The sequence below is a fragment of the Aotus nancymaae genome, unplaced genomic scaffold (genome assembly GCF_030222135.1).
Source record: "Aotus nancymaae isolate 86718 unplaced genomic scaffold, 86718_ANA_hifiasm-v0.15.2.pri h1tg000108l, whole genome shotgun sequence".
Taxonomy (NCBI): Eukaryota; Metazoa; Chordata; class Mammalia; order Primates; family Aotidae; genus Aotus; species Aotus nancymaae.
In genome coordinates this window covers 34,262,275-34,287,631 of record NW_026988523.1, presented here as the reverse complement: position 1 = coordinate 34,287,631, position 25,357 = coordinate 34,262,275, and the positions used below count along the sequence as shown (strand labels likewise).

General features: G+C 46.7%; 1 protein-coding gene across 2 annotated transcripts in view; it reads left to right on the top strand.

The window, feature by feature from the left end:
- The first annotated feature begins 8,179 nt into the window (after positions 1–8,179).
- KCNN3 (potassium calcium-activated channel subfamily N member 3) overlaps positions 8,180–25,357 on the top strand; it is a 210,735-nt gene continuing 193,557 nt past the window's right edge. Inside the window, exon 1 of one of the 2 annotated variants that reach the window (XM_064370836.1) lies at positions 8,180–9,892. Coding sequence is in view for 1 of the 2 variants with exons in the window: in XM_064370833.1 (XP_064226903.1) it covers positions 15,277–15,345 (69 nt within the window). In the remaining variant the exon portion in view is untranslated. Of the gene's footprint in view, positions 9,893–15,238; positions 15,346–25,357 lie in introns of those variants that run through there. The other variant, XM_064370833.1, reaches the window with a different exon arrangement.

Genomic DNA, 25,357 nt, shown 5'->3' with positions numbered 1-25,357 from the left:
ATTTTTAAAATTCAAATCCTGGCATTCTCCAAGGCAGAGACATGGACGTGTCTTAAAGGGAAAAAGTTGGCATCTTATTGTTCCTGGTAAAGCGTTATTGAATAATGAGATGGAAACTGAAGTGGTCTTGTACATCCAATTGTCTGCTGCAACCTGAACTAGTTACCTTGTGCCTTTGGGCTCAGACACTTCAGGGCTGTTGCCTTTATCAGACAGCTTTGGGACCTGCTCTCAACTACGGCAAATTTGCATCCCCAAGAGTGGATCTGGGTTTTGGAAAGAAGCAAAGGGAATTTGGTACTAAATTCTGTGAAGGATGCATCTTGTGGCCAGGAAAAATAGTTATGTCATGTAATAACTGTAAAACTTATTAATTCTCAGGGAGGAGTAGAGCCCTTCCTATTTGGGGCTTGGACCCCCACAACTTGAGCAGAGCAAGGGGCACTCCGCCTCCATTCCCGGAATGCTCCCGCAGTGTACACCTTCTCACTCCTCCACCACCCTGGAAACAAGTCAGGAAAGGTTTTTTTCTTGAGTCTTTGGTGCATTGCACATAGTAGAGGTGTATTAGCAGGTTTTGCATTGTCATAAAGGAGTACCCGAGACCGAGTAATTTAGAAAGAAAAGAGTTCTGCAAGCTGGACCAGCATGGCACCAGCATCTGTTCTGCTTCTGGTGAGGTCTCAGGAAGCCTTCGCTCATGGCTGAAGGCAAAGGGGAAGCAGGCGTGTCACGTGGCGAGAGAGGGAACAAGAGAGAGAGGAGGAGATCCCAGACCGCTTGATGTTCATGACAATGAAGAAAATGTATGTGTTAGAAAACACTGTGACTTCCTAAGCTTATTGTCGTGAAGCAGCTAACATTTATTTGGATGTAGAAAATTATGGTGAATGTGTTTGAAGCAAGAACAAATTGCCTCCTGTTGCATTACTCTTATCGTTATACACAGTGGCGTGCTGGCACATGTTTAACAATCAGCTCCCTGGAAGGGGAAGAACAGCCCTAATTTGTAGTGTTTGACCATTTCTGTAGTGTAAATATTCCCACTATGGCTGATTTCAGTCTATCAATGGGATATCAACTAGCTATCAAAATCCCTGAACATGCAAAATGTTGACTCTTCCAAGCCAGCAGGAGATGGCTGAAGCTGGCTCCGACGCACCACCTCTTTTTTTTCCACCATCACCCAGTTCATTTGCGTGCCCTTTATACAGCACATGTCTATGACTATATTTTATCCCTTGCATCAATCTGATACTACTTTTATCTTCATTTTACAGGTAGTAAAATAAGGCCCAGAGACAAAGGGACTTGTTCAAGGTGGCAAAGCTTTCCTGTCTATTCCTGGGTTCAGTTTCTCACTGTAGCTTCCTGTCTGGAGCCCAACACTGCAAGGGGCTAGAGAGATGTCTTCTTTGCTCAGTTTTCTGTTCTCTGGTGTTGAGGGAAGGGCCCAAGGACCCCATGCTTGGCACCAGCTCTCATGCCCAGGACATCCCTTTGCTGGCAGCTGAGCTGTGATGAATGCTGGCATTTGTTGTGTTCACTTGCTACCAGATAAACAGGTGACAAGGAGTTTAACAGCTTTCATTGACGGGGATCAGCTCTCTCTCTCATGGCCTAATTCAGGATCTGGACAGTGTCTTGTTATTTGACAGCCAAGTGATGTGATGAATCCCCCTTTATAGTTTAGGATTTTAAATCTTTTCTTCCAGGTGAGTCCCAGGAGCGTCCAGCCATAGGCAAGGTCTTTGGGAGCCCAAGCTAATGGCAGTGATGGCTCCCCGAGGAGATGAGAGGTGAACGTGCTGCCTGCTTCCTGCTACGTTATTTTATCTTTAACAGCTTCTAGTTTCTGGGCTTGTTGAGGGTCTGTGTTAGGGACTGTGTGAGACTTTCTGAGAGATCACCACCTAGATATGTGATGTCACAGAAAGTGAGTATTGTAATGGACTTCAGTGATCGAGCTCGAAATTCTTGCTTACAGATGAGGAAACCGAGACTCAGAGAGGGGAAGTAGTTTGTTCGAGGTCAAGCAGCAGTGAGTAGCAGTGCCAGAAGTTGGCCCCAGGGCTTCTGACTCCCCATTCCGTGCCCTTCCCTTACCCTAATTGTCTCTGAGAGAGCATGAAACTGTGCCCTTTATCAGCGGAGGGCAGAGACGACTCAGCCTGAGCCTGTGGGAGCTCAGCCCAGTTCCCTGCTTCCTGGGCTTGTCCAGCCTTCTCTGAAGAGGCCAGGCCACCTGCCTATTCCACCTGGCATGTCCTGCTTAGGTGAATCAAGCTGTACTAGGATGAGGAAGCCACAGAGTCACTTCCCAGAAGGGAAAATAATGCTGTGTGCTAGAGGACGATGGGGTGGGAAAGCCGGGAACAGACTTGGACTTGCTGTTCCTGGGGTGCTGCGGCTGAGATTTCTGAGTTGGGGGGTGCCCTGCCCTTCACCATGGCTGCTTTCCATCTGGGCACTGACTGTGTCTGCTAAGTGGGACGTGCCCAGCAATGTCCTTCCGTCGTGATGCCTTTGGTGAGTTTCCAGGCACATCAGAGCTGAGCCAGTGGTAGCTCTGGCTCCTCAGCTCTTCTGCTGCAGGGGCTGGCTGTCCTCAGGACAGCTGGCTTGGGTTGGGTGTTGTTCTAGCAGATCTGGGATGTTCCAGGAACCGCGCTATATGTCCTGTTGAGTATTGGCCAAGTGTGCCAGGAAGGGCAGGGGGCCAAGGACTTGGATTCATTTGGCAAAGTTAACTCTCAGCACCTCTTGATGAGAACACTAGAGAGAGAGGGGCTCAGAGCCTTGCTTGGGGAGGGTCAGTGGGGAAGCAGTGGATCAAGGGAAGATAACATGGTGGCGTGTTTCATGGTTTGCCACGTGTTTTCACATATATTATTTCATCTGATCCTTGCAATAGCCCCATTATTGTTTCCATTTTAAAACTGAAGAAATGGGGACACAGAAAGATGAAATGACTTTGCCCAGCATACTTTGCAGTCAAACTGGAATCCCACCTGTCACTCTCTACCTGTGGGATCTTGAGCACGTTAGATTACCTTTCTGAGCCTTGATTCCCGCCTGTATAAAGGGGATAATGCTGCTTTGTGAAGGTTTGTTTAGCAGTACAGTATTGGCCGAGTGGGAACCCAGGGACTCTGACTTTTTCCTTTTCCAAAATCACACAGCCCGAGACAGTGGAGCTGGGCCTGGGATTGAACTTCTGTTCCATTTTTTAGTGTCTTCTCCCCCTTACTCTTTGGTATATGTGAGATAAAGCTGGCAGTTTTGGAAAACGAATTCTTACTAAGAAATAAAGGGGAAACATGGAAATAGACATGAAGGTGTGAACAAAGGGCAAAATGCTGATGCCACGTCTGTGCAATGTGGGGCGTGGGCTGGCGTGCCTGGGGCTATCCCACCTCCGCCCCTGCTCTTTTGTCTCCTCTCAGCATGTCTGGCTGGCCCAGACTTGCAATATGCCCCACAGGCAGGTCTCCAGGGTTCCTGGGGCCCTCCCAGAAGCTTCTCCCCCTGCTCTGGGTGTGGGTCCTGCACATGGGATCAACGATGAATGGTCTGAGCCTACCTCGGACAGGGAGTGTGGCCAACCAAAACCTGCCCCACATGTGCTCAGTGCGCCTTTTGATGGCCCTGGGGCCCCGAGTGAGTGGATCCTCAGCACACCTCAGGACTCGAACCCCTTCCCACCATGGCCGCAGGCAGTTTTTTTTTTTTTTGACAGCAGAGGTGAATCTGGAAGGTCCACACTCAGGATGTGTAGGCCAAGTGAGCACGAGGGAGGTGCAACTTAAGCCTTGGTCATACCCGGTTTGCTTCTGTCACTCATTCTTCATGGGCTCCATTTTCATGATAACTGGTGGGATTGAACTTGACCAGCTCAAAAATTGGTGTTGTCAATTACAGTCACCTTTCATTAAGCCAAACCTAGTATGGAGCTTGGAGCCCATTCATTCGTTCATTCATTCAACCAAGGAGTATCTATCGCTCATTATACATGAATCAGGACATATAAGGTTGAACAAAACCCAGTCCTTGCCTTTGGCGAGCTCACAGACCAATAAGGGAAACAGACAAGAAAATACAACGGTGTGATAACATGGATGTTAATACCTCCAGGAGGAGGGAGGGCAAAGTGCTGTGACAGTGACTTGCAGAGTCTATGGAATTAGATGAGCTGACTCCTGCAAGCCAACCAGGGCATGGTGACCCTTCCCTTCACAGTTGCTGCCACTGGGACCCACCCAGGTGTGATGGGACATGAAGGGAGCTTGGGGCACGCAGCAGCACCACCTCATGTGTGCCCTCATTCTCCCACTCTCTTTCTCAGGGTAACGTGACTCACCTGAGCCTGCGTTGCCTCTGCTTACATCTCAGGGAGGGGCTTGACCTCACCTAGTGCTGGCTGGCTGGCTGGTCAGCTCTATGTCTTGATGCTGTGACTTCCTAGGACCCACTTTTGCTTCCAGGAGTCCATGTTTCTGCTGGTCACTGATTTAGCCACTGTAGTCACCCCCTGCCCCAACTCCTGGCAAGGGTTATGGATTTTATTCAGTACACAATGTACACAGTTGTTTTGGTCTTAGGATGTAGTGACCTATGGCCATCTGCCCATAATTAGGTCCTTATTTCATGTTGTTTGGTATTTTTTGCTGAATAGCCTGGGCAGGCCCTTTTCTTATGGCTTCGGCCTCACCTCTTGGATGACTATTTTGGTGCTGTGTTCTCCATTCTGAACTTTTTTTTTGTGGGGGTGGGTCAGGGTCTTGCTATGTTGCCCAGGCTGGTCTCAAACTCCTAGGCTCAGGGGTCCTCCTGCCTCAGCCTCCGAGTTCATTCTGAACTTCGCTTCCAGTTCCTGAGGCTCGCCAGGCTCATACTCACCTTCGCTCGCCTTGTGCCTTTGTGTGTACCGTGCTCTCTCCTGGAACGCTCTTGCCCCTTCTGCTCTCCTGGCCAACTCTTCCGCTTGCTTTGGTTCCGTGTCACTTCCTTCTCTGGCTCTGCTACTCCTTCCCCAAGGTCAGGTGTCCTTGCTCTGGAATTCTACAGCACACTCCGTCTAGCTTCAGCACCCCCGGGAAAGTCTGTGTGACTTTCCTCCCCGCAACCCTCTGAGCTCTCCGGCCCCTCTTACCGAGGCAACTCCTAGCACTTCTCATGTGGCAGGTGGGCGTAAATATTGACTGAATGAGAGAGTGAATCCACGACTGGTCAGGAGGCCATAGTTAGGACCGTGGAAGAGCCTGGGCTCTGGGGCACATGGGTCCCTTAGCTCAGGTCTCAGACACACCGTGGCAGTGTGGCCACATTGATGTCTCTTTTCCAGGCATCAGGAAGCTGAGCAGGTGATGAAAGCCAGAGTGGCTGAGCCCCAGCCCGTGTCCCTGCCTCACGCCCTCAACCCCATTCTTCTCCTCCCGCCCTTCCCTCCTGCCTCAGTGGTGATGGTCTGCCTGGATCTTTCCATGCTTAGCTGCCCACTAGTGCCCACCTCATCTACGCCTCTGCTGCATTCACTAGCCCCTGTCTCTCGGGTTTTCCAGTTTCTCCATCCTCCCGTCCTGAAGCAGCTTTCCTTCTGCTGACCCTTCCATCTGTTATTTTGTCCTCTTTACTCCTGAACACTTTGCAATTTGACCTCTGCTCCTGTCTCTACTGAAACTGCTTTTTTTTTTTGAGATGGAGTCTCTCTCTGTCACCAGGCTGGAGTGCAGTGGCGAGATCTCGGCTCACTGCAACCTTCACCTCCTGGGTTCAAGTGATTCTCCTGCCTCAGCCTCCCAAGTACATGGGACTACAGGCATGCACCACCACGTCCAGCTAATTTTTAATTTTTAAAAATTTTTTGGTAGAGACGGGGTTTCACCGTGTTGACCAGGATGGTCTCGATCTCTTGACCTAGTGATCTGCCCGCCTTGGCCTCCCAAAGTGTTGGGATTACAGGCATGAGCCACCGCGCTCGGCCTGAAACTGCTTCTTGAAGGTCACCCACCACCAACAGCTGTCTCCAGTTCTCCCTCATGACCAGCCTGCATCAGTCAACCTAGTCACTCACTCCACTCCCTCTCTCTTGAACTCACTCTTTCGGTTCTCCTCCCTTTTCTATCTGACTCCTCCTCTCTTCTTGTCCTAGAAATACAGGTGCTCGTCAGGCCCTGCCTTCTGTTCTCTCTTTTGCTTCCTCCTTTGGTGAGATCACCTTGATATGGATGACTCTGGAGTTATCCTGTCTTTACGTGGGCGTCCCGTGAGCTGTATTCCGAGGGGCTTCATGTTGGCTTTTGAAGCATACTTCTTCCCCAGTGGGCTCCCTTCCATCACACAGACTGGAACAGGGTGCCTGGCTGAGACCCAACCTTCAGATTTTTGAAAACTTGGTAAACTGAAAAGGGAGAAACTGCTACTGAAAAGTTGCAAGGAATTTTTTATATGTAGGAGTGGCGAGATCAATTCCCTTTAGGATCAGGGAGTCTCTTCATTTCAGAAAAATTCCCCAAAGGAGGCCTTTCATTACACACATATGACGTAAGTACTTCCCCAGGGCTTGGGCAGAACGCAGTCCCGGGATACCTGAGTGTACTAGCTTTGACCCAGCCATTCTGTTTGGCAACATCAGCTCTTATACATAACTGAGCCAGAGCTCTGCCTCTGAGCCATTCTCACTTTTTTTTTTTTTGAGACTGAGTTTGCCCAGGGTGGAGTGCAGTGGTGCCATCTTGGCACATGGCAACCTCCACCTCCTGGGTTCAGTTGATTCTCCTGTCTCACCCTTCTGAGTAGTTGGGATTACAGGCATGGGCCACCACGCCTGGCTAATTGTTTTGTATTTTTTAGAGATGGGGTTTCCCCATGTTGGCCAGGCTGGTCTCGAACTCCTGTCCTCAAGTGATCTGTCTGCCTTGGCCTCCCAAAGTGGTGAGAGTACAGGCATGAGCCACCGTGCCCAGTCTGTCCTCACTTTTGGGGAGTTGGGGGGAAGGAAACGATGTCTTGAATCTGTAGGAATTTAGAGGACGCTGAGCTGCAGACTGCTGTTTGTCTTGTGGGATTGAGTGTTCTTGTAGGCCAGTGGTTTGTGGAGTGTCCAGAGCTGAGGTGACGAGAACTGCTGGCAGGACCCATGGGTGTGCTCATACCTTGTCCTGGAGGACAGACTGAAGCCAGAGCTGCCTGGACCCAGGGCAATTGAGCCTGGATGGGATGGGCCACAGGTGGCCTGTTTGTGCTCATGTGGTCTGTCTCCCACTGGAATGTAGGCGGCATGAGGGCAAGCCCCGCACTTCTCCAGTGTTGAGCTCACACAGCGCCTGGCTAATGCCTGCCTGTTGAATGAAAGATGAATGAATATTGTAGTCTGCTGTACTTGGGGCCATAGAGCAAGAGCACCCTCTTTTGGTAGGGCTGGGGTTTCTCTGGAAGGATCCATAATCCCGGGAAAAGGATGCTCTTGAGTGGGAAAGGCGGGTTCTCCCTGGCTACTGGGGAACCTCTTTATTTTCTCTGTGGGCTGTCTGGGAGCTCATCGTGGGTGGGCCTGGGGCCCTGGGAGTAGCCCCATCGCTGTGTAGCTGGGGCTGTTTACCCTCGGCCTTGTGCTTTTCTTCCGTGACCTTCTCAGACCCGTAAGTCTGAGGTGTGGCAGGTAGATCTGCCCCTCACATTTGTGGGGCTGGAGCAGGAGGCCTACATACTAGATGTCTAAACATTCAAAAAGTATAAATAAGCCAGGCTCACACAATAAAATCATAAATAAATAAGCCCAGCTTCTAGGGAGGCTGAGGTAGGAGGATTGCTTGAACCCAGGTATCCAGCCTGAACAACATAGTGAGACCCTGTTTCAAAAAAAAAAAGTTACAAATAAAACTAACGAACTATTAAGTAAATAAAATATGGCTAGGCACGGTGGCTCACACCTGCAATCCCAGCACTTCCGGAGACTGAGGCAGGTGAATCACCTGAAGTCAGGAGTTCGAGACCAGCCTGACCAATATGGTGAAACCTCGTCTCTACTAAAAATACAAAAATTAGCTGGGCATGGTGGCTCATGCCTATAATCCCAGCTACTCAGGAGGCTGAGGCAGGAGAATCACTTGAACCTGGGAGGCAGAGGTTGCAGTGAGCTGAGATTGTGCCACTGCACTCCAGCCTGGGTGACCCTGTCTCAAAAAAAAAAAAAAAAAAAAAAAAAAAAAAACCCCCTTAACAACAAAAAACCTAAAACAACATAATTGGATTGTTTGTAACGCAAAGGATAAGTGCTTGAGGTGATGGATACCCCATTTACCCTGATGTGGCTATTGTATATGGCATGCCTGTATCACTCAGCTGTTACATCTCATGTAACCCACAAATATGTACACCTACTATGTACCCAGAAAAATTAAAAATTAACAAAAAGATTAAAAAGAGAGAGGAAAAAAGAGGCCCAAGGGAGCTTGTACCCTCTTCCGCCACGTGAGGACACAAAGAAGGCACCAGCTGTGAGGAACGGGCCCTCATCAGACACTGAATCTGCCGGTGCCTCGGCCTTGGACTTCCCAGCCATAGAGCTGCGAGCAACAAATTTCTGTTGTTTATAAATTACCCAGTCTATCCAAGTCACGGCACCAAACAAAAAAAAATTACCCAATCCAAGGTAATTTATTATAACAATCTGAATGGCCAAAGACATCAACTTATCTATTAAAATAAAAGGCAAAATATTGGTTTAAATAAAGGAATATAAAAAATGGAACGCAAATTTTTTGAATAAAAATGATCATTTTAAATTTTATTTTACAAAAATTAAAATTTTATTACATGTTTTTACAAAAATAAAACTATTTCCAATTCTAGTATTCGATACCTAGTATTTACCCGACAGCCAATGTAGGGAATCAGTAATTGGGGTTTATGCAGTTACATCTAGGCCTAACCTATTTACTAATTTAAGAGTAGTAAAAATTTTTAGGTCCGGTGTGGTGGCTGACATTTGTAATCACAGCACTTTGGGAGGCCAAGGTGGGTGGATCACCTGAGGTCAGGAGTTTGAGACCAGCCTGACCAAGATAGTGAAACCCCGTCTCTACTAAAAATATAGAAAATTAGCTGGACGGGGTGGTGGGCACCTTTAATCCCATCTACTCCAGAGGCTGAGGCAGGAGAATTGCTTGAACCCGAGAGGCGGAGGTTTCGATGAGCTGAGATTGAGCCATTGCACTCCAACCTGGGCAATAAGAGCTAGACTCCCTCTAAAAAAAAAATTAAAAAAAAAAAAAAGAATTTTTAGAATTTAAGAGTAATAAGAATTTATTTTTAGATATTGTGGTAAGCACCATAGTCTTTATTATTATTTTAAAATTTCATACAGGGTCTCACTATGTTGCCCAGGCTGGTCTCAAATTTCTGGCCTCAAATAATCCTCCCACCTTGGCCTCCCAAGTAGGTAGGATTACAGGCAAGTGCCAGCATGCCTGGCTCCACAATACAAAGTATTTGATATTGAAAGTATTCCTCAACTACTATGCACAGCAGTTAAGTATGCTCTGGTAGTCGATGAATAGTTCCATAGTCACGATTGAAGCAGGAAAGGAAGGAGGAAAATGAACACTCAGCTCTTCTGGTAGAGGATGTGTTGTTGTGCTTATATAAAAGGGTTTGACAGATTAATTAATTTGTCTCTTCTTTTACCGAAGCAATTCTCCCTGAAATCTTCCCTGTACTCTAAAGCAGGATTCATCAGCGACGCTGGTTGTGCTTTACAGCGTTCGGATTTTGTTGCCTTTGTTTTGAAGACGTGAGGCAAGAGATGTGGAGAAATGTTAGTCACAGAAGAGGATGTTAGGATTATGTGGTGCCCTGTGCCAGCACTGAGTTCAGCTCCTGAGAGAACCAGGTACCTGCACGTGTGTGTGTGTGTGTCTGTGTGTGTGTGAGACAAGGTCTCATTCACTCTGTCACCCAGGCTGGAGTGGAGTGGCATGATCACAGCTCTCTTCAGCCTCAACCTCCCCAGCTCGAACGATCCTCCCACCTTGGCCTCCTAAAGTGCTGGGGTTACAGGTGTGTTTGCGCCCAGCCAGGTGTGTTTGATTTATTATAACATTATTATTATAACATTTTCACATACCATACAATTCACCCATTTAAAGGGAAGAGTTCAGTGGTTTCTAGTACATTCAGAGTTGTGCGCCCATCACCACCAATTCCAGAACGTTTTCATCATCACAAGAGAAACTCCATACACATTAGCAGTCACTTCCCATTCTCCCCTCCCACTGGCAACCACTAATCTACGTTCTGTCTCTATAGATTTGCCTATTATGGATGCTTAATAGAAATGAAATGGTAGAGGCCGGGCGCGGTGGCTCATGCCTGTAATCCCAGCACTTTGGGAGGCCGAGACGGCGGATCACGAGGTTGGGAGTTCAAGACCAGCCTGGCCAATATGGTGAAACTCTGTCTCTACTTTAAAAATTAGCTGGGTGTGGTGGCACGTGCCTATAGTCCCAGGTATTCAGGAGGCTGAGGCAGGAGAGTCGCTTGAACCTGGGAGGCAGAGGCTGCAGTGAGCAGAGATTGCGCCACAGCACTCCAGCCTGGTCGACAAAGCGAGAGTCCATCTCAAAAAAAAAAAAAGAAAAAGAAATGAAATGGTAGAATATGTGTCCTTTAGTGACTTATGTCTTTCACTTAGCACAATATTTTCAAGGCTCCTCCATGTTGTAGCATGTCAGTACTTCATGGCTGAAGGAGATTCCACTGTGTGGATATACCACATTTTGTTCATCCATTCATCAGTTGATGGCCATTAGGGTTCTGGCTATTATGAATAATGCTGCCATGAATATTCACGTACAGGTTTTTGTGTGGGCATATATGTCAGTTCTTTTTTTGTTTTTGAGACAGTCTCACTGTGTTGCCTAGGCTGGGGTGCAGTGATATGATCTTGGCTTTCTGCAACCTCTGCTGCCTGGGTTCAAGCAATTCTTCTCTCTTAGCCTCCTGAGTAGCTGGGATTACAGGCATGCACCACCAAGCCTGGGTGATTTTTTTTTTTTTTTAATTTTTGTATTTTAAGTAGAGATGGGGTTTTACCATGTTGGCCAGGCTGGTCTTGAACTCCTGACCTCAAATGATCTTCCTGCCTCTGCCTCCCAAAGTGCTGGATTACAGGCATGAGCCATCTTGCTGGCCATATTTTCAGTTCTTTGGGGGATATACCTAGGAGTGGAATTGCCAAATCACCGGTGTTCATTAACAATGTTTGTGTGTATGTGTGTGTGTGTGTGTGTGTGCGCATGTGTGTGGGTTCAGGGAAGGGTCCTTTTGCTTAAGTTTAAGGGTGGTATTGGCAACCCATTCTGTGGGGAATGAAGGGAAGGGCTTTTGTCACACTGGACTGGGTGGCCAGAAAAGGATAGAACAAGAATGGTGGCTGTCACCTGTGAGAGATGCCCAATTATAATCTGGGGACTTAATTGAAATGTGACTATTCTGTGCTAACATACTGGTTATAGGGCCATCACTTTCCCAGTCACTCAGCCTTAAATTTCATGATACACATTTTGTGTGTTAATTTCATGGTAGACATTTTGTCTGTGTCATCAATAACTCTCGAATCTGCCCCTTCTTTCCACCATCCTAGTTTGACCTCACGTGGTTCATTACCTCTTGTTTGCTCTTTGTTTTCGGGTCACAGAAGTAGTGCACAGATATACAAACCCAAAACAATGCAGAAATACAAAATGTAGAAGCAGAGGCCTCCCCATGCTGACTCCCCCAGAAATAGCTGTCATCAACAGTTTAGTGCATTCCCTTCTGAAATTTTTATACATATTCTAACATATTATCTCTGTTTTAAAACAAAAATAGAGCTGTGTACACTGTTCATCCTGCAACTTGTGTTCCCCCCATCAAAATATATCAGACATCTTCCCATGAAAATACACAGAGGCCTGCGTCATTCTTTCAAATAGTGCTATGTAGTCTATAGCGAGCTGTGTGGTGGTTTATGTAACCAGCCCCCCGCGTGGGTATTTGGGTTGTTTCCAAGTTTCCACCATTATAAACAATGCTGCAACGCGTGTTTCTGTATACATATCCTTTCTGCATTTGTGGGAGTTTTTCTGTAGGATAAACTCCCAGAAATGGAAATGTTGGGTCAGAAAATATAAACATTGACAATTTTAAATAGATACTACTAAATTTTCCCCTGAAAACATTGTACAGTTTATATTATCATTAACAGTTCATGAGAATGAACTATTTCCCTGCCCTTTCCAGCGCTGGATGTTACTGATTTTTGTCATTTTGACCAATCTTGGCAGCATGTCTTCTTGCCTCCCTTGGCATGTCATCCCAGCCTCCTAAAAGGTTCCTCTATGCCTAGTCCTCTCCTTTTGTTTTTGTTTTTTATTCTTTGTTTTTAGACAGAGTTTTGCTCTGTCGCCCAGGCTGGAGAGTACAGTGGTGCCATCTCAGCTCACTGCAACCTCCGCCTTCCTGTTCAAGTGATCCTCCTGCCTCAGCCTCCCGAGTAGCTGGGATTACAGGCATGGACTACCATGCCCCGCTAATTTCTTTTGTATTTTTAGTAGAAATGGGGGGTCTCTCTATGTTGCCCAGGCTGGTCTTGAACTCCTGGCCTCAAGCGATCCTCCTGCCTGTGCCTCCAAAAGTGCTGGGATTACAGGCATGAGCCATCACGCCTGGCCACGACAATTCGAATTTTGGATGTGGCCTGATCTGAGTTACGTTTTCACTCTCACTGGGTGTGGAACACAGGTGGTAACTGGGCAAGAGAGTCAGCAGGGAGACCCCGTAGAAGAGACCGTGGTGGCCTGGGCGCGGGGAAGGCGGTACAGAGAGAGTGAACAGAATTTGGATGGAGTAACTAGGTGGATGATGTTATTTACTGAGAAGGGGAAGACTAAGGGAAGGCTAATCCTGTTCTAAGAGTAAATTCAAGATGCTTATTAAACATTTCCATGGAGATGTCACGTAGGCAGTTGGATATTTATTCTATTCTTTTTTATTTTGATACAAGGTCTTGCTCTGTCACCTGGGCTGGAGTGCAGTGGTGCAATCATGGCTCCCTGCAGCCTTGACTGCAGGGAGTTCAATTGATCCTCCCACCTCAGCCTCCTCAGTAGCTGGGATTACAGGGGTGTGCCACCACACCTGGCTAATTTATAAATATTTTGCAGAGATGGAGTCTCATTATGTTGGCCAGGCTGGTCTCAAACTCCTGGGCTCAAGTGATTTTCCTGCCTCAGCCTCCCAAAGTGCTGGGATTGCAGGTGTGAGCCACCGCATCCAGCCTTCTACAGAAGTTTTGCTGTGGGCCGGGTGTGGTGGCTCATGCTCATAATCCTGGCACTTAAAGAGGCCAAGGCAGGAGGAGCACCTGAGGTCGGGAGTTCAAGACCAGCCTGGCCAACATGGTGAAACCCTGTCTCTACAAAAATGCAAAAATTAGCCACATATGGTGGCGTGCACCTGTAAACCCAGCTACTTGGGAGGCTGAGGCAGAAGAATCACTTGAACATGGGAGGCGGAGGTTGCAGTGAGCAGAGATCATGCCATTGCACTCCAGACTCGGTGACAGAGTGAGACTCCATCTCAAAAAAAAAAAAAAAAGAAGTTTGCTGTGGATGAGGAGGAAAGCAATGGGGGAGTAGAGGGTGGGGAGATAAGACTGAGGGAAGATTAAAAAAAAAATTCCAGCCAGGCGTGGTGGCTCATGCCTGTAATCCCAGCACTTTGGGAGGCCGAGGCGGGTGGATCACGAGGTCAAGAGATCGAGACCATCCTGGTCAACATGGTGAAACCCCGTCTCTACTAAAAATACAAAAAATTAGCTGGGCACGGTGGTGTGTGGCTGTAATCCCAGCTACTCAGGAGGCTGAGGTAGGAGAATTGCCCAAACCCAGGAGGTGGAGGTTGCGGTGAGCCGAGATCGCGCCATTGCACTCCAGCCTGGGTAACAAGAGCAAAACTCCGTTTCAAAAAAAAAAAAAAAAAAGATTCCAGGTTAAGTTCACAAGAGAGAGGATTTTAAAATAAGAGATACTAGGGCACTGTATTGTGTACACTGCTGGGTAGATTTTGTAGAAAAGGAGAAATTCACGTGCAGGAGAGAGAAAATGGGCTGAAGCGTGTCCTTGAGAGGGGAGAGAGAGGGGGTCCATCACAGGAACGGATGCAGGGCTGCAGACACTGTCTCTCCTCACAGGAGAGAAGCAGAGAGAGTGGTCTTTTGTTTTTAACTTAACTATTCTAAATATATATGTAAGAGAGAGGGGTCTTGATCCAGGTGGGCTGTAAGTTTGGTGGTATGCAGAGGTGAGGGGGTTCCTGCCAGGTAGCATCAGGTTTTCCCCAAGGACCTATAACCCAAGGTCGTGGGCATGGTGGCGTGGGAGTGGTGGGGAGGAGGATGTAGCCTCCCCGAGGACTGAGGAGAAGGAATGGACTCACCCTGTTGGAGACTGGGGAGACATTCATTCCACGGAAGTGTGGTAGGACTACTGGGTACTCATTTTATTTTATTCTTTGAGACAGTCTTGCTATGTTGCCTAGGCTGGCCTCGAGCTCCTGAGCTCAAGTGATCCTCCTGCTCCAACCTCTTGAGGAACTGGGATTACAGGCAGGAGCTGCTGCGCCCAGGTGTGGGTGCTCATTTTAGATTGACATAAATATCCCCAGCTCCTTCCTCAGAGGGAAGCCGTCCGTGCTTCCTGGCCCAGCTTTCCCACCCCCATACCTGTGCTCATTCATTTCTTCATTGGGGTTAATTCTAGGTGGAATCTGAGCCAGAGGAATGAAAGGAGGAGGCTGGCAAAGAAAGAGGGCATGCAGAGCTCCCCAAGTGCAGCTAGGGGAGGTCCCTCCATAACCCCGGGCAGCCCGGCTCAGGAGGTCCCCACAACCCCGGGCAGCCCAGCTCAGGAGGTCCCCACAACCCCAGGCAGCCCGGCTCAGGAGGTCCCCACAACCCCGGACAGCCCGGCTCAGGAGGTCCCATCTCAGCCCTGGGCAGTCCGGCTCAGGAGGTCCCATCTCAGCCCTGGGCAGCCCAGCTCAGGAGGTCCCATCTTAACCCTGGGCGCTGGCAGGAGACCTAGCCCGCCTGCCCGGGCAGGGTTGGAGGCAGACTAATTTTAGGAGGCCTCCTGGTTCTATTGTTTTGGGTGAGGCTGGGCGGTAGGGGAGGTGGTTGCAGGCGGGGGTGCAGTGTGGGAAAGGAAGCGTGGCTGCTGTCGCTGTGTGAGAAGGATGGAAACTGTGAGCTTGGTGTGCAGGTTTCGGCCCCAGGGAGGTTCTGCTCTGGTTCCCATGAAGCAGGTAGGAAGTTGCCCTTCCCTTCACCCTTTCTATGCGTGGCTTTTCCATTGTCCCAGCAGAGCGTGGGGTCGGCTGGACCCCTCGGCTCCCACGCCAGCTCCAGCACTGCCCCAGCAGTACTGGGGGCTGTTTTCTCCCACCCAGCTCTCGGGCTGGACAAAGGGTGGATGCCAGCTTGTCAGAGGAACCCGGCGAACTTGTTTTATTCTTTCTGCTGCCAGCAAGGCTGCTAATTGCCATTTCACACGCGGGGATTGGAGACTCACTCGCTGAGTGACTTGCCCAAAGCCTCCCTTTGGTAGCTGAGTTCTCTCGTGGTCCCTGGGGGGTTCTTAGGTTTCCAGAAGGACGAATACTTTGTGCTTCTGGTGAGGTTCGCTCCTGTTCACATGGCAGCCTGGCTGGACACAACAAAGATTTTTTTCTTAGAATTTTTATATAAGAACGGAGCCAGCGTGGGGGTCCAGAAATGGGCCCCAAAGGTGTGTTCAAATCTTAGGTGTTAGCCTTGTGACCTTGAGCAAGCCATTTAATCTCTTGGAGGCTCCGGGTCCTCCTGCTCCCTGGGACTAGTCTCCCCTGCCTGGTTCTTGGGGCTGCTGTGGGCTCCCATGAAATAATGCGTAGGAAAAGGCTGCATGGGAGAAGGGACTCCCATTAATGTGAAGCTAATAGTCTACAGCAAAGGCCAGATTTGATCCAGCTCAAGAGGGAAAGGATTGCCTTACAAAAGGAAAGAGGGCTCGTTGTGCTTATTTAGGAGTTTCATGATGGTGGATTTGGTTGTTAAAGTCTCGTGGCCAAGTTAGAGGAAGGCACACAGGGAGACGAATGCGGTGTTGCCCAGGCTGGTAAAATTCCAAACCGCGCTGGCCTCCAAGGCCCTGTTGAAGAGGAGAGCACTAGGCTGGGAAAGCCACTCCGCAGGCAACTTGTATGATTTAAAATTCCAAAGATGACTCGAGAGCTGGGTATGTTCTTTGCTGCTTAATAGGTTTCCTCCAGCTAATTCTCCTGGGTTCTTTCCATTTCTTGGGCAGATGGAGTCAGCTTTAATATCTCTCCTCACTAGCAATAAGCTGCTGCCTGGAGAATGGAGATGAGAACCTGCAGATCCACGGGGGAGGGAGGACCAGAGTGATGGCATCTCAGCAATAGTGCTGGAGGGAAGCCAGGCTACCCTCAAGGTCACCTGAGGGTCATGGAGGGCCACTCAGTTGCCTGGTAGATGCAGCCTAATCATTTTTACTTCTCTTGTTTACTGGGAACTCTTACTTGTCCTGTAAGTCAAAGCTCAAGTGATTTCCCTTCTGGGAAGACTTCTCCAACATCACCAGACAAAATTAATTGGCCCTCTTTTGTGCTTCTATATCAGTAAGGAAGCTTTTGGTTGCAAAGATAGAGAAAAATCAATTGAAAAGGTTTTAAACAATTAAAGACAATTTATTATCTTACATAACTACATTTCAGAGGTAATGTTAGCTTCAGGCATGGTTTGATCAGGATGCTGGCTCTGTTTCTTATTAGTTCTCTAGACGCCACCCTCCTCTGATGTGTTGGCTTTGTCCGCTGCTAGCCTCTCCTATGGAGGTGCGATGACTGTCACCAGCAATGGAGACTAATTTGTTTGCTTATTTATAGGCAGAAGGAAACAATGCCTTCTTTCCCAGCCATAGACCAAAAGCCCTAAGACTTACTGGGTTTAGACCTGAACTGGCCAAGAGAATCCATATACCAACTGAGTTAGGTTAGCATTATCTCCTCTTCCTGAATTAATCAGTGAGTGGTAGAAAAGATGAAATTATGCCAGGTAGGGGACATCTTGGATCTGGGATGGAATCGACCTCATTCAAACATGTGGCTACTATAAAGTACATGTGGGTGGTTCCTAAAGGAAACTATTTTACGGAGAAAAGCGCAATTGTTGCTGGTTGTGCAATCAGCAATTGCCCTCTATATTCAGTTCTTGGTATACTAAGCTCATAGATACTTACGTTTAGCACTCCAGTTCTTAATTTTGTTGAGGACCAATGTATTATGTTTTCTTTTATGGACTGTGATTTTAGTATCATATCTAAGATATCTTTGCCTAACACAAAGTCACAAAGATTTTCTCTTATGTTGTTTTCTAGAAGTTTCATAGATTTAAGTTTTACATTAAAGTCATTGATCCATTTTGAGTTAATTTCTGTATGTGGTGTGAGGTATGGATCAAAGTTACATTTTTGCATATGTATATTCAATTGTTTTGGCATTGTTTGTTGAAGAGGCTGTCCTTTCTCCACTGAATTGTCTTCGCACCTTTGTTGAAAATCAGTTGCCAACACATGTGGGTCTATTTCTGGACTCTTTTTTGTTCCACTAATATTTTTCTCTTTTTGATGCCACTACCACACTCTTGTTTTTTTTTTTTTTTTTTTTTTGAGACGGAGTTTCACTCTTGTTACCCAGGCTGGAGTGCCATGGCGCGATCTCGGCTCACCACAACCTCTGCCTCCTGGGTTCAGGCAATTCTCCTGCCTCAGCCTCCTGAATAGCTGGGATTACAGGCACGTGCCACCGTGCCCAGCTAATTTTTTGTATTTTTAGTAGAGATGGGGTTTCACCATGTTGACCAGGATGGTCTCGATCTCTTGACCTCATGATCCACCCACCTCGGCCTCCCAAAGTGCTGGGATTACAGGCGTGAGCCACCACGCCCGGCCCCACACTCTTAATTATTGTAGCTTGATCATGTCTTGAAATCAGGTAGTGTAAATCTTCTTTCTTTTTCAAAATTATTTTGACTTTTATTTAGGTCATTCGCATTTCCACTTAAACTTTATTCATTTTTTGAGACAGTCTTGCTCTGTCGCCCAGGCTGGAGTGCAGTGGCATGATCTCGGCTCACTGCAACCTCTGCCTCCCGAGTTCAAGCAATTCTCCTGCCTTAGCCTCCCTAGTAGCTGAGGCTACAGGTACACCACCACACCCAGCTAATTTTTGTATTTTCAATAGAGATGGAGTTTATCATGTTGGCCAGGCTGATCTCGAACTCCTGGCCTCAAGTGATCTGCCTACCTTGGACTCCCAGAGTGCTGGGAGTACAGGCATGAGCCACCATGGCCTGCCTACATAAACTTTAGAATCAGCTTTTAATGCTACAGAAAAAGCCTGGTGTGATTTTGATTGGGATTGCACTGAAACTATAAATTTGGGGAGAATTGGCAACTTAACAATATTGAGTGTCTAGCCCATTAACATGGTATATACTTCTCTGTTTTTTAAAATTTTCCTTAATTTATCTCAGCAGTGTTTTGTAGTTTTCAGTGTACAGGTCTAACATTAGGTCTTTTATTAGGTTTATCCCTATTTCTTTTTTTTTTTTTTAAATTTGAAACAGAATCATGCTCTGTTGCCCAGGGTGGAGCACAGTGGTGTGATCCTGGATCACTGCAACCTCCACCTCCCTGGTTCAAGTGATTCTCCTGCCTCAGCCTCCTGAGTAGCTGGGACTACAGGCATGTGCCACCATGCCAAGGTAATTTTTTTGTTTTGTATTTTTAGTAGAGACAGGGTTTTGCCATGTTGCCCAGGCTGGTCTCAAACTCCTGAGCTCAGGCAATCCAACTGCCTCAGCCTCCCAAAGTGCTGGGATTACAGGCATGCAGCACCACACCTGGCTAATATTTGTATTTTTAGTAGAGAAGGGGTTTCATCCTGTTGGCTAGGCTGGTCTTGAACCTCCTGGTCTCAACATCCTGTTGTCTAGGCTGGTCTTGAACTCCTGGCCACCCACCTTGGTCTCCCAAAGTGCTGGGATTATGGGTGTGAGCCACCGTGCCTGTCCCCTTTTTCAAAAATTTGATGCTATTGTATAATACATAGCATTGTTTATTTCAGTTCTGGATTATTTATTGTTAATAGAAATACAATGGGGTTTTTTTACATTAATCTTGTATCCTGTAATCATGCTGTGCGCATATATTAGTCCTAGTAGCTTTTTTGGAGAGTCTATCAAATTTTCTACATAGATGATTATGTCATCTCTGAATAAGGAGGTTTTATTTCTTCTTTTTCAATTTGGATGCCTTTTATTTCTTTTTCTTACCCTATTGCACTAGCTAGAACCTCCAGTATAATGTTGAATAGGTGGTGAGAGAGGACATGCCTTGTTCCCAGTCTTTGGGGGAAATCACTTAGTATGCTGTTCACCATCAAGTATGCTGTTAATTGTAGATTTTTTTAATAGACACTTTTTTATCAGGTTGAGGGTGATGCTGGTCTCACAGAATGATTTGGGAACATTTCCTCCTCTTCAATTTTCTGGAATGGTTTGTATAAAGCTATTATTATTTCTTCATTAAATCCTTGGTAGAAGCGACCAGTGAAACCACCTGAGGCTGGCGCTTTCTTTATGAGAAACTTTTCAGCTACAAATTTAATTTTTTAAAAACATATATAAGACTATTCATGTTATTTATTTCTTCTTGTGTGAACTTTAGTAGTTTGTATCTTTCAAGGAATTTGTTCATTTGATATAAATTGTCAAATTTATTGGCATAGAGTTGTTTACAGTATTTTCTTATAATCCTTTTAATATCTAAGAATTAGTAGAGATATTACCTCTCTCATTCCTGATATTGATTAATTTTTGACTTCTTTCTTTTTTTCTGTTAAGCTCAGTTAGAGATTTATTGATGTTATTGATCTTTTCAAAGATGCAGCTTTTGGCTCACAGATTTTCTTTTCTGTTTTTCTGTTGTATATTGCATGGATTTCTGTGATGATCTTTATTATTTGCTTTCTTTAGTTTATTTAAGGTTTAATTTGCTCTCCTCCTAATTTCTTACGGTACAAGCTGAAGTCATTTACTTGAGATGTTTCTTCTTTTCTAACATGGGCATTTGGTGCTATACATTCTCCTAAGTACAGCTTTTGCGGCTTCTCTCAAATTTGTTATGTTTTGTTTTTCATTCAACTCAGCATGCTTCCTGTTTTCCCCTTTGATTTCTTCTTTGAACCATGGGTTATTTGAAAGTGTGTCACTTTGTTCCTAAATATTTGAGGATTTTGTAAAGATCTTTCAGTTACTGGTTTCTAATTTAATTCCATTGTGTTCAAAGAACATACTTTGTATGACCTGAAACCTTTAAAATTTTTTGAGACTTGTTTTATGGCCCTGAATATGGCCAATTTTGGTAAACATGCTCCATGTGCACCTGTAAATAATGTGTATTCTACTGTTGTTAGGTGGAGGGTTTTATAAGCGTCACTTAGGTCAACTTGGCTGATTGTGTCGCTTAAAGCTTCTGTGGTCTTGACCTTTTGGCTTATCCCCTCTATTCTTTTTTCCTCTTTTTTGAATTAGTTGATTATTTTAAATAATTCCATTTAATTTATCCTTTTCTTATCTACATAGTTGCCAGTGTTGATGACTGTCATTCCTTTGTGTAGATTTATATATCTGTTATCATTTTCCTTTTGCTTTAAGGATCTCTTTCAACATTTGTTGTATTTCAGGTCCTTTGGTGATAAATTATTTTAGCTTTTGCATGGCTGAAAAAGCCTTATTTTACCTTCAGTCTCAAAAGATATTTTCAAAGACATAATATATATCTAAGATATAGTCAAAAGATATAGTTCAAAGTTGGAGTATTTTTTTCTTTCAGTATTTATAGATATTGTTCCATTATTTTCTGGTTTGCATTATTTATGACAGGAAGGTTTTTGTCATGCTTAGCTTTACTTCTCTGTGTGTAATGTCTCTGGTCGCTTTTAAATTTTTTCTCTTTATCACTGGCTTTGAGCCATCTGATCGTTTTGTGCCTTAGTATAGTTTTATGTTTCTTGTGCTTAGGGTTGATTGAGATTGTTGGTTCTGTGAGCTTATAGCTTCATAAAATTTTGAATAATTTTGATCATTATTTCTTCAAATGCTTTTTCTGTTCCCCTCTCCCACCCAGCCTCCTTTATTTCCTGGGGCTCCAATTACACATATGTTAGGCTATCTGAAGCTCACTGATACTCTGAGAAAAGTACATTGGATGTGTTTAACAGCAGATAGACGTTATGAAAGAACATACTGGTAAACTTGAAAACATATAAATAGAAATACCCAACATGAAACAGAGAGAAAAAAGACTAAAAAAATGAACCCAGCTGACATTTTCACTGCAACTTCATGAGAGACTGTGAGTCGGAACTACCCAACTATGCTGCACACTAATTCCTGACCCAAAAAAGCTTTGAGGTAATAATACATGTTTGTTAATCGCGGCACTTTGGGAGGCCAAGGTGGGCAGATCCCTTGAGCCTAGGAGTTCGAGACCAGCCTGGGCAACATAGTGAAACCCCATCTCTACAAAAAATACAAAAATTAGCCGAGCATGGTGATGCACACCTGTAGTCCCAGCTACTGGGGGGTGCGGGTGGCTGAGATTGGAGGATTGCTTGAGCGCTGGAGGTCAAGGCTGCAGTGAGCCGTGATTGCACCACTGTACTCTGGTCTGGGTGACAGAGCAAGAACCTGTCTAAATAAATAAATAAATAGATGTATGTTTGTGGTTTAATCAACAAAGTTTTGGTGTAGTTCATTGTGGAGTAGATAACTAATCTGAATTTTCCTCTAACGTCTCTACGTGTAAGTCTTTCCTTTTTGGCAACTGAGTTATAAGAGGAGAATCATGAATACACTGTTAACTCTACTGGCTTTCAAAACTTCATGGTTTTTTGTTTTTATATTTTTTCTTTTTTAGAGATGGGGTCTCGCCATGTTGTCCAGGCTGGTCTTGAACTCCTGGGCTCAGGCAATCCTCCCATCTTGGCCTCCCAAAGTGCTGGGATTACAGTCGTGAGCCACTGTGCCCAGCCTGTTTTTACAGTATCATAATGACATTCAATAGCTTTACTTTCTTAACTTCCATTTGTCCCTATCCCACGACAACTGAGTTTCTGCCATTCTTCCATCAACTCCACTTACTGAGCTTTCACTAATGTCACTCGTGAACTCCTTGTGGCCAGCGGCCATTTTTTTTTTTTTTTTTTGAGGCAGAGTTTTGCTCTTATTGCCCAGGCTGGAGTGCAATGGCATGATCTCGGCTCACCGCAACCTGTGCCTCCCAGGTTCAAGCGATTCTCCTGCCTCAGCCTCCTGAGTAGTTGGGATTATAGGCATGTGGCATCATGCCCAGCTAATTTTGTATTTTTAATAGAGATGGAGTTTCACCATGTTGGTCAGGCTGGTCTCGAACTCCTGACCTCATGATCCATCCACCTTGGCCTCCCTAAGTGCTGGGATTACAGGTGTGAGCCACCACTCCCGGCCTGCATAAACCTTTTCTGAACTGAATTGCACCCCTGCCAACCTCTCTCCTGAGGCTCCAGGTCTACTTGACACGTGTACTTGGTTTGTCCTACAGTCACCTGAATCCCAACTTGCCTAATAAGTGTCATATCCTTATCTGGCCGGGTCATTTCTTCCCCCTGCATTCCTTCTCTTGGAGAATGTACTTCCATCGAGCTGTCAAGGCAGGAATTTGGGAACTACCCATTCCCTCTCTTAACCCCATATCCATTTTGTCACAAGCCCCCTCCCTCTTGTTTTCAAATACCTCCCTAATTTCCTCCGTTTCTCTTCTCATTGCCTTAATTCAAGCCCTGTCATCTCCCTGGGTCACTGCAGCTGCCTCCAAATGGATGTCCTTGTCTCTATCCTATGCTGTCCTTTCTCCACTCTGTGGCCGGAGTGTACTTTTTAAGAAGGTCACTCTAGTGTTTAAATCCTTCGATGCTCTCTATTTCCTTATCAGACTACTTTTCTTGGTTGTGAGACCCGTCTGGTCTGGCTCCTGTTTAATTCTTTAGCAGTATCTCTTATCATTCTCTCACACTCAGGTGAACTCAAGCCATAAGGGATTATTTCCAATTTCTCCAAAGTCATTCCCTGCAGTTCTTTTCTCTGCTTGAGTGTGAATCTCCTCACTTCTCCCCATCATTGACTCGTGAGTCCTCGTCCTTCAGGACTCAGCGGTAGCGTTACTGCCCCTGGGAAGCTCCCCCGTCCCCAGCTGCTTTCCCGAGTCGATCCCATGTGGCCGCCACTGTCACGGCTCCTAGTTCTGGAGCCAGGTTTTAGTAGGAGTCAGGGTGGAGGCTCTGACACTAAACCCACTCTCTTGGATTAGTAACGGGGGCCTGCTCTAGTGGAGGAGTCAGGGCGGCTTTCCCGAGGATGTGATGCTTACGTGGGGACTCTAGGGATGAGGGGTTGGTGGACAGTTGAAGAAGACAGAGTGGAGGTTGGTGGTTTTCCAGGCAGAGGAACAGTCTCTGGGAGGAACATCACATGGGAGGCCCTGAGCGGTGGCAGACGTGGCTCTTTGAGAAAGTGGAGGGAACTGGTGTCGCTGGCGTGCAGAAGCTGCTGGGAGGAGGGAAGGATGACGTGGGGGCGTGCAGCCTCTGTGGGGCCATGGAGCCACATAAAGGAGCGACATAAGGAGGACTTCGGATTTTATCCTGAGAACTCTGGGAAGCCATTATTTTTATTTATTTATTATTTTTTTTTGAGACATAGTTTCACTCTTGTTGCCCAGGCTGGAGTGCAATGGCACTATCTTGGCTCACTGCAACCTCCGCCTCCTGGGTTCAAGCGATTCTCCTGCCTCAGCCTCCAGAGTAGCTGGAATTACAGGTTCCTGCCACCACGTCCGGCTTATTTTTTGTATATTCAGAAGAGGCGAGGTTTCACCATGTTGACCAGGCTGGTCTTGACCTCCTGACCTCAAATGACCCATCCGCCTTGGCCTCCCAAAGTGCTGGGATTGGAGGCGTAAGCCACCGAACCTAAGAGCCAGATGTAAGAAGAGCCAGATTTGCATTTTCAAAAAACTCTTCTGCTGCCAGGTGGAGGATGGATTTGAGGGCTGAGGGGTGGGAGTGGCACCAGTTAGAAAGGTGTTGGGTACTAAGTCTGACCAGGGAGGTGGAGAGAGAAGGAAGGGGATGCTGAGAGCTGCTTAGGAAGCTGAGTCCACAGGAATGGGGAGAGGCTGGTGCCACGGATGGCTCTCATCTTCTGGGGGATGCTGGGGGTCTGCCTGCGGTGGGGAGACACTGGACCAGGAGATGATTTTGGAGGCACAGCCGAATCTGTTTGGCACATAACGGTGAACTCCTCAAAGATGGACAGTCATATTACTCATCTCTAGTTCACCAGCTGGGCACAGCAGGGGCCCAAGCAGTGTTTGTGGAATAAATGATCGGAAAGGCACTCTGGGGCTTGCTGGTCTGTCTTGTTGGCCAGCCTGTAGTGCTGCTCCTCAGATGACAAAGGGAAGTGCCTGTTACGTTGTGTCTAACTTGGTGGGTTATCTGCCCAAATAGACTGCTCTGAAGGTGACCCCAGATGACAGCAGAGAGAGGCACACGTGGGCAGCGAGTGGGTATGTGGGAATGCGGGAGAGAGGACCGCTGGGAGTTGCGGGAGCACTGTCCTCAGCATCTCATCGCCATTCGCTAACATTTACTGCTCAGCTGGGAGCACGCTCTGGCTGCAGGGCAGTGATTTTAGCCCAAAGACTCGGAACACTTTCCCATCACTAACACAGAACATTCCCAGATTTCCCCAGAGGCCCGGGGTTCCATTTTGCAGCCAGAGTGCAACGTACAGAAGGCCGAGGCCCTAATCACACTGCTGAGGTGTCTGAGCAAAACAGTGCATCTGTCCCTCCAAGCATGCACCGTTTGTTCCTTCACTTGTCACGTGCCAGGCCCCGTGCTGGGCTCGGGGAATCCAAGGGCAAGACAGGCCTGTCCCAGCCTCCTTGAGCTCACGTGCTTTATGCACATCCAGATACAGGGGTGCCACTGTCACTAGAGCCACCTCTGGAGTCAGCTAGCAAGATCAGGAGCACATTATCCTTACTTCGTCTAAGCCGGCTGAGCTGCAGCACTTCCAGCATCTGTGGATGATGATGTTATTGGGAGTTTTCTCTCTAACCACATGTACCTGCTTCCTGGAGGTTCAGAG